This window comes from Gorilla gorilla, chromosome 1, assembly GCF_029281585.2.
Source record: "Gorilla gorilla gorilla isolate KB3781 chromosome 1, NHGRI_mGorGor1-v2.1_pri, whole genome shotgun sequence".
NCBI lineage: Eukaryota > Metazoa > Chordata > Mammalia > Primates > Hominidae > Gorilla > Gorilla gorilla.
The window spans coordinates 77,370,452-77,383,461 of record NC_073224.2 but is presented as its reverse complement, the minus strand read 5'-3'; the positions used below and the strand labels follow the sequence as shown (position 1 = coordinate 77,383,461).

The 13,010-nt window shown below is 37.3% G+C and overlaps 1 protein-coding gene across 15 annotated transcripts in view; it reads left to right on the top strand.

Moving 5' to 3' along the window:
* The window catches only part of AXDND1 (axonemal dynein light chain domain containing 1), a 185,583-nt gene that overhangs the window by 56,433 nt on the left and 116,140 nt on the right, over positions 1-13,010 (top strand). For all 15 annotated transcript variants that reach the window (XM_063710556.1, XM_063710543.1, XM_063710558.1 and 12 more), the window contains 3 exons: positions 7,214-7,315; positions 8,150-8,304; positions 9,958-10,033. In XM_063710556.1, the coding sequence (XP_063566626.1) occupies positions 7,214-7,315; positions 8,150-8,304; positions 9,958-10,033 (333 nt within the window). The remainder of the gene's footprint in view (positions 1-7,213; positions 7,316-8,149; positions 8,305-9,957; positions 10,034-13,010) is intronic.

The following is a 13,010-nucleotide window of genomic DNA, read 5'->3' as shown; positions in this document are numbered from 1 at the left end:
GTGGTCAGAAAAAATACTCTATATGATTTCTACTTTTTTGAATTTCTTCAGACTTGTTTTGTGGCCTAAGATATGGTATATTCTAGAGAATGTTTCATCTGCTGACAAAAAGAATGTGTATTCCTTAACAGATGGGTGAAATGTTCTGTAAATGTCAATTAGGCCTATTAGGTCCAGTGTGTAGTTTAACTCCGTTTTTTGTTGTTGTTGATTTCTTGTCTGTCCATTACTGAAAAGGGTGTTAAAATCCCCTACTATTATTATATTACATTTTGTCTCTCCCCCTTTTTTTTTCTTTGAGATGAAGTCTCACTCTGTTGCCCAGGCTGGAGTGCAGTGGTGCAGTCTCGGCTCACTGCAACCTCCGCCTCCTGGGTTCAAATAATTCTCCTGCCTCTATCTCCCAAGTAGCTGGGATTACAGGTACCTGCCACCATGCCTGGCTAATTTTTGTATTTTTAGTAGAGACAGGGTTTCACCATGTTGGCCAGGCTGGTCTCGAACTCCTGACCTCAAGTGATCCGCCCACCTTAGTCTCCCAAAGTGCTGGGATTACAGGTGTGAGCCACTGTACCTGGCCATCTCTCCCTTTATATCTGTTAATGTTTGCTTTGTATAGTTTGGAGCTCCAGCGTTGGGTGTATAATTGTTACACCTTCTTTATAATTGTTATATCTTTTTGCTGAATTGAATCCTTTATAATTATATAGTAACCTTTTTTTTTTACAGTCTTTGATTTGTAACCTATTTTATCTGATATAAATATAGCTACTCCTGCTCTCTTTTGGTTTCCAATTGCATGGAATATATTTTTCTACCTATAAACTTTCAGTATGTATGTGTTATTATAGTTGAGTGGATTTTGTGTAGACAGATATTGTTGGGTCTTGTTTATCCTTTCAGCCATTCTGTACCTTTTAATTGGATAATTGAGTTCATTTACATTCAGTGTTATTATTGATAAGTAAGGATTTACTACTTCCATTTTGTTGCTTTTTATCTTGTTTTATAACTCCTCTTTTCCTTTCTCACTGTTTTTCTTTGTGATTAAGTGATTATCTCTGATACTATGTTTTAATTTGTTGCCTTTTTTTAAGTGAATCTATTATAGGTTTTTGTTGCTTTTTATCTTGTTTTATAACTCCTCTTTTCCTTTCTCACTGTTTTCCTTTGTGATTAAGTGATTATCTCTGATACTATGTTTTAATTTGTTGCCTTTTTTTAAGTGAATCTATTATAGGTTTTTGCATTGTGGTTACCATGAAGCTTAAAAAAAACATTGTATAACAGGTTTTTTTTAAAAAAAGAGATGACAATTTATCTTAGATTACAAAAAAAGAATAGAAGCAAATAAAAAATGAAAAAATACACTTTATTCTCCTCAACATTTTGACTTTTAGTTATTTGCATTTACATATTTGTATATTACCCATCTCTTAACAAGTTGCTGTAGCTATTATTGTTTTTGATAGATTTGTCTTTTAGGCTTCATACTAGAGTTATGAGTGGATTGCACACTACAGTTACAGTATTAGCATATTCTATATTTGTCTGTGTAGATCATTTTACCAGTGGGTTTTATACCTTCAAAGTTTTTTTTTACATGTTGGTGTTTTTTTCTTTTAGATTGAAGAAGTCCCCATTAGCATTTCTTGTAAGAGAGGTCTGGTGGTGGTAAATTCTCTCAGCTTGTGTTTGGGAAAGACTATCTCTCCTTCATATTTAAAGAACAACTTTGCTGGATATAGTATTCTTGGATAGCAGGGTTTTGTTCGTTTGTTTGTTTGTTTTCTTACAGCACTTTGAAAATGTCATTTCTCTCCTTCCTGCCCTGTATGGTTTCCACTGAGAAGTCTGTTGCTAGGTAAGTTGGAGCTCCTTAACATGTTATTTGCTTCTTTACTCTTGCTGCTTTTAGGGTCATCTTTTTGTTCTTGGCCTTTGAGAGTTTGATTGTTGTATACCTTGGGTGGTCTTGTTTGGGTCACATCTGTTTGGTACTCTCAGACCTTCCTATAACTGGACATTCATATCTTTAAGTTTTTGAAAGTTTTCTATTATCTTTTTTTTTTTTTTTTTTTTTTTTTTGAGACAGAGTCTGGCTCTGTCACCCAGGCTGGAGTGCAGTGGCACGATCTCTGCTCACTGCAACTTCTGCCTCCTGGGTTCAAGTGATTCTCCTGCCTCAGTCTCCTGAGTAGCTGGGATTACAGGCACATGCCACCAGGCCTGGCTAATTTTTTTGTATTTTTAGTAGAAACGGGGTTTCGCCATGTTAGCCGGACTGGTCTCAAACTCCTGATCTCAGGTGATCCACCTGCCCCGGCCTCCCAAAGTGCTGGGATTGCAGGCGTGAGCCACCATGCCCGGCTGATTCTTGTTTCTTTCTATCCTTTTTTCTCCTCTGATTGTGTACAAGTAGCCTGTATTTGGGTTCACCGATTCTTTCCTCTTCTTGATGCATTCTGCTGTTGAGAACCTCTGATGAATTTTTCAGTTCAGCAAATGTATTTCTCAATTCCAGTAGTTTTATTTTTTTATTGTTTCAATCTCTTTGTTATATTTCTCTGATAAATTTCTGAATTGCTTTTCTGGGTTATCTTGGAGATCACTGAGTTTTCTTAAAACTGTAGTTTTGAATTCTTCATCAGAGAGCTCACGTGTTAGAGTCACTCACTTGTTCCTTGCTTTGTCAATTTGGGGAGATCATGGTTCCCTGTTTGCTGTTGTTTCTTATGAATGTATGTCTATTACTTTGCATTGAAGGGTTAGTTATTTATTCTAGTCTTCTCTGTCTGGCTTGTTTTATGTTTGATTGGCTATTTTTGCTTAGCAAATCTTAAGGTTGCTGCCTCCTTTTCAGCACTACATGGTGCTTTAAACCCAGGTTCACCTCAACTCTAGTAAAGGATTGAAGTGCTACCCTTCCCATGTAGGGGAGTTTCCAAAGGCAATATCTCTGCAGTGTGAGAAGGATGGCTAGGGGCTAGTGCCCAGGGAATCTGTGGAATGAACCTTGCACAGCATGGTGCTGTTGATAACCCTCTCTCACATGGAGTCTCCTTTGGCTGTGTTGCAGAGCAAAGTTTCCAGGCCTGGGGATGGTAGTCCTTCTTCTACCCTTTGTCTCTGCCTGTCCTCAGGCATATTTATCTCTTCAGGCACTTGTGATGGTTTCCTGCCAAGAAATCAACATGATGGGGTCTCCTGCCAAGGAATCAACATGATGGGGTCTCCTGCCAAGGAATCAACATGATGGGGTCTCCTGCCAAGGAATCAACATGATGGGGTCTCCTGCCAAGGAATCAACATGATGAGGAAGCTTGTTGTCCATCTTGATCTCACTTTTTCCAGTGTAAAAACCATGAGTTTGGGGAAAATTTTCCATGTGCTTTGTGCAGGGCAGAAGCAGGGAGGGAGATTGAGGCTGCAGTGAGCTGAGATTGCACCACTGCACTCCAGTGTGGGTGACAGAGTTAGACCCTGTCTCAAATATGTGTGTGTGTGTGTAAAGAGAGAAATGTGGAAGCTCTTTTTTTTTTTTTTTTGAGACGGAGTCTGACTCTGTCGCCCAGGCTGGAATGCAGTGGCACAATCTCGGCTCACTGCAACCTCTGCCTCCTGGGTTCAAGCGATTCTCCTGCCACAGCCTCTCAAGTAGCTGGGACTACAGGCACGTGCCACCACACCCAGATAATTTTTGTATTTTTGGTAGAGACGGGGTTTTACCATGTTGGTCAGGCTGGTCTCAAACTCCTGACCTTGTCATCTGCCTGCCTCGACCTCCCAAAGTGCTGGGATTATAGGACTGAGCCACTGCACCTGGCCAAAGCTCTTTCTAAGTATGACGGGAAATCTTAAAATTTAAAAATTCCATTCAGTGACAATCACTAGAAATAAAAGCAAATAACAAACTGGGAGAAAATGTTTGTACAGTTAATATTACTAAAGTGGTAGAATAAATAAATTTTAAAGGTAAAATAATCCAGCAAAACAGTGGGCACAGACTATAAACAGATAATTCAGAGTAAGAAATTCAAATAGCCAATAAATATATGAAAATATGTTCAACCTCACCAATCATCAATAAGATGGAACATACAGAATAATTAGATAACATTTTTAGCTTAGCATATTGGCAAACATAGACAGATGATAAACATGAACATTTGCATGTACCACTGATGGGCATATATATTGATATAACCATTTTAGAAATTTTTATAGAGGCTAACAGTATTTTAAATTTGTACCTGTTTGATTAACCAATCACACAGGCAAAAAGTCATTCCATTCCTAAGAAACACTAATACAAGTGAATAAGAATATGGATGTTCATTTCAACATTGCTTGTGATTAAGAAAATATTGAAATAATCTAAATATCCACCAGAAGGGAAATTATAGTTATTCAAACAGTAGAATACTAAGGAGCCGTTTAAAAGAATGTTGTAGATATATATGTATGTGCGAAGATGGCTATGATAAGTAAAAGAAATAGCAAGTTTTAGAATAATATAAAAGGATAGGAGAACATTTAATAAAAACTATCACAAGTATATAAATAACTATGTGGCCAAGTGTAGTGGCTCAAGCCTGTAATCCCAGCACTTTGGGAGGCTGAGGCGGGTGGATGGCCTGATGTCAGGAGTTTGAGACCAGCCTGGCCAACGTGGTGAAACCCCGTCTCTACTAAAAAAATTACAAAAATTAGGCAGCATGGTGGCCCATGCCTGTAATCCCAGCTACTTGGGAGGCTGAGGCAGGAGAAACACTTGAACCTGGGAGGCAGAGGTTGCAGTAAGCCGAAATCATGCCACTGCACTCCAGCCTGGGCCATAGAGTGAGGATCAGTCTCAAAAACAAAAACAAAAACAAACAAAAAAAACTATATATAGTTTATATATGCACACACACAAAATCTTCATTAAGAGAACAGCAAACTAATAAGACAGATTACCTTTGGTTAGTTGAATGTTAGGGTTGGGTGAGCTGGTGGGAATTTTGAAATTTACTTTATACTTCTATATTGTTTGACTTTGTTTTAACAAATATATATTAATTTTTTGACTGTGAATGGTAATTTTTGAGGATCTACTAATTTTTAAAAATAAACTTTGAGCATGTGTTATGTGTCAGACATTATGCCATGTACTGGTTGGTAAAATAAAAATAATTGAGACAAAGTTCCTGCCCATAAAACTTCATGAGATTCAAATATCTCAACAATTGAGAATGATGAGTCTTTCCAGACAAATGAAATGTTAGTAGGGATAAATGTATAGATTAATCTTACTAATATGATTAACATTAATAATTACCATGATATTATTTTTAAAAAAGAAGCAGCAATTATTTATTCAGTTATTACTATGTGTCAGATATTTTGCTAAGGGAATAATTAGCATAGTTCTTACAGTAATCCCTTGAAATAGTACTATCATTACCCACATTTTTCATATGAGGACTCAGAGAGGTAATTTGCCTAAGTTCACATAGCTAATAAATGGTGAACCTAGCAAGTCTGATCCCAGAGCCTGAACTCCCAATTTCCATTATATACCATCTTCAGAGACAAAAGACAAACAAAACTCAGGGCAGCCACCTAAAGGAGTAGACCCAATGTAAAAGCAATCCATGTAAAAAAAAAAAAAAAAAAAAAAAGATTTGTGACATTGAAGTAACTGTGGATTTGCTAAGGCAACTGCATGAAATGATTCTCAAAACAATGCTGGACTTTTACAAGATTAGAAGTAAAGAGAATAGAAGGAGATCATTGTCTCATTTTTCTCTGAAATGGTCAGATCTCATCTAGAATACAGTGTTCCATTCTGATGCACAATTTTTAAGGGCACATTGACGTTTTCAGAGGAAACAATCATGACAGTAAATACATGATGTAAGAAACAGATTTGAGCTAGACATGTTCAGTGGAGAAAAAAGAAGAAAAGCGAGATCCCTCACACTAGAAGTATTTCAATAGTAGAGAGCTGGCCCCTGGTAGAGGTTTCTGTAGAATTCCTTGCATTGATGAGCTTTGTGTTAGATCATCCCTAGAGTCCCTTCTAACTGAAGTGACAGCTAGAATGTCAATTCCTTGAAAATAAGAACTTTATCTCTTTTGTCCATGTCTATGTCCACAGTGTCTAGAACAGTATTTCATTAAATGACTAGCAGTTGATTTCTTATATTAGTGGTTCTCAAAGTATGGCCCAAGGACCCCTTGTGGGGGGCGGGGGGCCTCTATGAGACCCTTTTAAGAGCTTCAAGAAATCAAAATTAGTTTCATTATAATACTAAAATGTTGTTTGCCTTTTTCATTCTCATTCTTTTATTAAGAGTATGCAGTGGATTTTTCTAGCAGCTACATGACGTGATATATTCTAACAGATTGAATACAGAAGCAAATGAGAATCCAGCTCTATTCTTCTAAGGCAAACATTAGATTTGTAAAAATGTAAAACAATAGCACTCTTTTTACTAATTTAACAAAATTTTTAAAAATAAATATGCTATTTATGTTAATATGTAATGGGTTTGTTAATGTTTAAGTGATTAACAAATACACGTTTTAAATCTAGTTTACTTTCTGCTGGGCGTGGTGGCTCACGCCTGTAATCCCAGCACTTTGGGAGGCCGAGGCAGGCAGATCACGAGGTCAAGAGATCGAGACCATCCTGGCTAACAGGTGAAACCTCATCTCTACTAAAAATACAAAACATTAGCCAGGCATCGTGGTGGGTGCCTGTAGTCCCAGCTACTCAGGAGGCTGAGGCAGGAGAATGGTGTGAACCCGGGAGTTGGAGCTTGCAGTGAGCCGAGATCGCGCCACTGCACTCCAACCGGGGTGACAGAGCAAGACACTGTCTCAGAAAAAAAAAAAAAATCTAGTTTAATTTCCAATACAGTAAATATCAATAGATGCATTCCATATAAATAAAAGCACTTGAGAGTATAAAGGGGTCTTGAGATAACATTTTTTGTATAAAGGGGTCTTTAGATCAAATTTTTGGAGAAGTTTTGCTATACACTATACTTCAGTTTGGTTCCAGTTCAGTGGAAAATGTGAATTTGTAATTCGTGTTAATGATTTAAACAAGAAATTTTAGTTGAGTTAATGATTCGATGAAAAATCGATATATGAAATCACTGTAATAAATTATAGTGGTTTGCTAATGTTTTAGGTTCCTGATTATAGTACATTATTTTTATAGGTGATTGAAAGAAATAGAGTCATATTGGCTAGAAGACTTTACCTTAATGAAAAAGGCTGGAATAAATACACTAAGCATTTCATCATACTGCTGTCAAACAAGGTAAAGGTCAATTATCTTCAGTTATGGGAAAAAAAGATGCCAAGTGGTGAGGGTTGAGACTGTAAGATGCCTTTGTTAAATTTATCGATTTAAAAAATATCAGTTTATATTAGTGCTTATTGTGTACAGAATGAAAAATCTATGGGAAGGTGAATAAAGGCTCTTATTTCTCTATATTTGTCTTCTAATTAAAGCAATTTATTTAAGTTTAATAACACTACAAGGTTACTCATATAATTATGATCCTATTGATTCATGGTTAAGGTAAAAAAAGTAAATAGCTGTGTTTTTTGAAATAGTTGCATTATCAATTTTATGGGAAAATTCAGTGAGCACACTAGATAGAAAAGGAGGGCATTTAGCATGTTTCTACCGAGTCAAAGCATTTACACTAGTCATTTCATTTAACTCTTAAGACAATTCTGTGAGATAGATATTAGGGTCTTTATGGATAATAAAAATAAATCCCAAATAGATTAGATAACATTGCCCAAGGTTACACAGCCAGTAATAGCTACAATTCACATTTGGTTTGGTTTGGCTTCTTGGTTCCTGTTCTGTCTAGCACACCACACTGCCCCTGTGAAAGTCCTATGGAAACATTGGGTTCATGTTGCAAAGGAAAAAAAAATCTTGTCTCTTAATACTTTATAAGAAATACCATGGAAAATTCATCACCAAATGAACGGTGTAGTAGTGTAACTTTTCAATTTTTAAACAATTTTCTATGAATTTCTCTAGTATTACAATATTAATAATGGCCTGGTATATGTTAATGACTATTTGTTGTATACATAAATGAATATATTATTTGATTCTATGCATTTTATGTAGGACACTGAAGACCTTGCACTGTTGCAGAAGTTGACACAAAAATGGAGAAACTTAGTGAATAAATTTAAACAAGAGGTAGAACAAATGGAAGAGTCTACAAGCGAGACACTGAAAATTGTTAAGGATGGGCTTATCAAATGGCAGGAGTTCTTCAAGTGAGTCACCAAGAATCTTGTTTTTCTGATTATACTTATGTCTGATAACTCAGTCAAATTCTCTCTGTTCCTCCTTCTGTCTTTTACCTTGTAATCACTCTAACATTGATTTTGGGGAGCAGTCCCTATGAAGGCACAATCCTGCTAACAACCTTGAATAGTCCTGTGGTTTCTAGTGCTAAGTATCTCTCTAGTCCATCCCGATCCCCCTGCTCAACTGCTGCTGTCCCCATTTGAGTCCAGTTCTTTTTCTTTTCTCTCTTTTTGAAATAAAGTCAACTTATTTCATTACTTTGGCAAACTTGAGTATTTGGATCCATCTGCAAATCATATGCAGAGACGTAAAACCAATGGGTGACAATTAGAGGGAGATGGTTTTGATAGGATATCATACTTTGCAATGATTAGAGAAATCTGACAATGAAAGAAGCTGCTAATAAAGTAGTTAAGTTGAGGTCAGATGGCTAAATCACAGCCAAGGTTAGTGGGAATCTATGCTTTGGATGCAGTCTGGACTAGATTTCTTTTTTTAAATTTAATTTTATTTTTTTTTGAGACTGGGTCTCGTTCTGTCACCCAAGCTGGAGTGCAGTGGTGCAATCTCGGCTCACTGCTGCCTCCATCTCCTGGGTTCAAGCGATTCTCCCACCTCAGCCTCCCAAGTAGCTGGGATTACAGGCATGCGCCACCACACCCGGCTAATTTTTGTATTTTTAGTACAGACAGAGTTTTACCATGTTAGCCAGGCTGATCTCGAACTCCTGGCCTTAGGAGATCCACCCACCTAGGCCTCCCAAAGTGCTGGGATTACAGGCATGAGCCACCATGCCCAGCCTGGACTAGATGATTTCTAAGGTTTTTGTTTGTTTGTTTGTTGTTGTTGTGTTGTTGTTTTTTAACCTTAAGATGCTTTGTCTGTTGAGGCCTGGACTAGATGATTTCTAAGGTTTTTGTTTTTTTTTTTAATTTTAAGATGCTTTGTCTGTTAGGTACCATTTCCATTTCAAATTGAGAATAATGGTTTCAGTTTTTCATACTCCCTTAAAGGTTTCCCCATTAGTAGATTTGGAAGTTCTGGAAGCTGAAGCTGGTATGTCTCCAAGCTGGCTGCTCCTGCCGTGTACCCATTTCTATTGTTTGTTGATTCTTAGCTGGGAGGCGTGCACGGATGGCCATAGTTCTTGTCTCTTTAGCTTTAGAAGCTTATTTATCAATAGCTTTCACCTTGTGAGACTTCAGAGCCATTAAAGGAAATTGTTTTCTACCAGAAGTTGGGATTTCTGGCTTAAATGTTGAGTCTTAATCACTGTAAAGGCTTTCTTTCTATTTATATATTGCTTTGACAGCTGCATTCAACAGATCTTCTGATAATATCTGGTTTTTAATTCTCAAGACTCAAGAGACCACCCTTTAAAAAAAATACTCTTGTGGCCCATGGCCCTGTAACTTGATTGCTCAGGTCTGAATAGAATCTGAATTTATGTTTACAAATTTAACGATAAATACCTGTGGGGAGAGGGGCTGGACCTGGAAGGCATGCTTCAAAATTATTGAGGAGAAATATGTTAGTTGTTTAGTCTTTAGTGTGTGAACTGATGATTTTGTTTATGTCTTGTTCTGAGCTGTTTCTCTTTTTCTTTTTTCTTCTTTCAGTGAAAAAGACATTTTATCCCCTAATAAGGGAAATATATTTGATTCAGTTCTTTTAGACTTCAAACAGTGGCAGAAGGTAAGACTTTTTAATAAAGAGCTTGGCAATCAAAGTGCTGGTTGTAAACTTCACATTCCTGACCTACAACTGAGTCACATCTCATCCTTTTTTTTTTTGGGACGTTGTCTCACTCACTGTCATCCAGGCTGGAGCGCAGTAGTGTGATCTTGGTTCACTACAACCTCCACCTCCTGAGTTCAAGCGATTCTCCTGCCTCAGCCTCCCAAGTAGCTAGGATTACAGGCATGTGCCACCACGCCTGGCTAATTTTTGTATTTGTAGTAGATACAAGGTTTCACCATGTTGGCCAGGATGGTCTTGAACTCCTGACCTCAAGTGATCCACCCACCTCGGCCTCCCAAAGTGTTGGGATTACAGGTGTGAGTCACCATGCCCGACCACATCTCATTCTTTAAAAATGCCATATTAGGGGCCGGGCATGGTGGCTCACACCTGTAATTCCAGCTACTCAGAGGCTGAGGCAGGAGAATCACTTGAACCAGGGAGTCACAGGTTGCAGTGAGCCGAGATTGCACCACTGCACTCCAGCCTGGGCGACACAGTAAGACTCCATCTCAAAAAAAAAAAAAAATGCAATGTTAAGTTTTATGAACAACAAGGAAAAAAGCAAGTGCTCAGGGACTTTAAAAAATATGCTTAAATATTCTCAGTTCTATTTCAGATTTTTGGGTCAAATTAAGTTAGGCTGCTAGAAAAGAAATCAGGAATTTGTTATTGGTCTGTTCAGGGATTCAACTTCTTCCTGGTTTCGTCTTGGGAGGGTGATGTGTCCAGGAATTTATCTGTTTCTTCTAGATTTTCTAGTTTATTTGCATAGAGGTGTTTATAGTATTCTCTGATGGTAGTTTGTATTTCTGTGGGGTCAGTGGTGATTTCTCCTTTATCATTTTTTATTGTGTCTATTCGATTCTTCTCTCTTCTTTATTAGTCTAGCTAGTGGTCTATTTTGTTAATTTTTTCAAAAAAAATAGCTCCTGGATTCATTGATTTTTTGAAGGGTTTTTCACGTCTCTGTTTCCCTCAGTTCTGCTCTGATCTTAGTTGTTTCTTGCCTTCTGCTAGCTTTTGGATTTGTTTGCTTTTGCTTCTCCAGTTATTCTAATTGTGATGTTAGAGTGTTGATTTGAGATCCTTCTAGTTTTCTGATGTGGGCATTTAGTGCTATAAATTTCCATCTTAACACTGCTTTAGCTGTGTCCCAGACATTCTGGTATGTTGTCTCTTTGTTCTCATTGGTTTCAAAGGACTTCTTGATTTCTGCCTTAATTTCATTATTACCCAGGAGTCATTCAGGAGCAGGTTGTTCAATTTCCATGCAGTTGTATGGTTTTGAGTGAGTTTCTTAATCCTGAGTTCTAATTTGATTGCACTGTGGTCTGGGAGATTGTTTGTTATGATTTCAGTTCTTTTGCATTTTCTGAGGAGTGTTTTACTTCCAATTATGTGGATGATTTTAGAATAAGTGCCATGTGGCACTGAGAAGATTTGTTGATTTGGGGTTGAGAGTTCTGTAGATGTCTATTAGATCTACTTGATCCAGAGCTGATTTCAAGTCCGAAATATCCTTGTTAATTTTCTGTCTCATCAATCTGTCTAATATTGACAGTGGGGTGTTAAAGTCTCCCACTACTATTGTGGGAGTCTAAGTCTCTTTGTAGGTCTCTAAGAACTTGTTTTATGAATCTGGGTGCTTCTGTGTTGGGTGCATACATATTTAGGATAGTTAGCTCTTTCATTGAATTGATCCCTTTACCATTATGTAATGCCCTTCTTTGTCTTTTTTGATCTTTGTTGGTTTAAGGTCTATTTTGTCAGAGACTAGTGTTGCAACCCCTGCTTTTTTTGCTTTCCATTTGCTTGGTAATTAATAACCTACCAACCAAAAAAAGCCAAGGACCACACAGATTCACAGCCAAATTCTACCAGAGGTACAAAGAGGAGCTGTTACCATTTCTTCTGAAACTATTCCAAACAATTAAAAAGGAGGGACTCCTCATTAACTCATTTATGAGGCCAGCATCATCCTGATACCAAAACCTGGCAGAGACACAACAAAAAAAAGAAAACTTCAGGCCAGTATCCCTGATGAACATTGATGCGAAAATCCTCAATAAAATACTGACAAACCGAATCCAGCAGCACATAAAAAATCTTATCCACCATGATCAAGGGATGCAAGGGTGATTCAACATACACAAATCAATAAATGTAATCTATCACATAAACAGAACCAATGACAAAACCCACATGATTATCTCAGTAGATGCAGAAAAGGCCTTTCACAAAATTCAACATCCCTTTATGTTAAAAACTCTCAATAAACCAGGTATTGATAGAACATATCTCAAAATAATAAGAGCTATTTATGTCAAACCCACAGCCAATATCATACTGAATGGGCAAAATCTGGAAGCATTCCCTTTGAAAAGACAAGGGTACCCTCTCACCTCTCCTATTCAGCATAGTATTGGAAGTTCTGGCCAGGGCAATCAGGCAAGATAAAGAAATAAAGAGTATTCAAATAGGAAGGGTAGAGGTCAAATTATCTCTGTTTGCAGATGACATGATTCTATGTTTAGAAAACCCCATCGTCTCAGCCCCAAAACTCCTTAAGCTGATAAGCAACTTCAGCAAAATCACAGGAAACAAAATCAATGTGCAAAAATCACAAGCATTTCTATGCACCAACAATATACAAGCAGAGAGCCAAATCATGGATTAACTCCCATTCATAACTGCTAAAAAGAGAATAAAATACCTAGGAATACAGCCAATAAGGGATGCGAAGGACCTCTTCAAGGAGAACTACAAAACACTGCTCAAGGAAATAAGAGAGAACTGAAACAAATGGAAAAACATTCCATCTTCATGGATAGGAAAAATCAATATTGCAAAAATGTCCATACTGCCCAAAGTAATTTATAGATTCAATGCTTTTCCCATCAAATTAGCATTGACATTCTTCACAGAATTA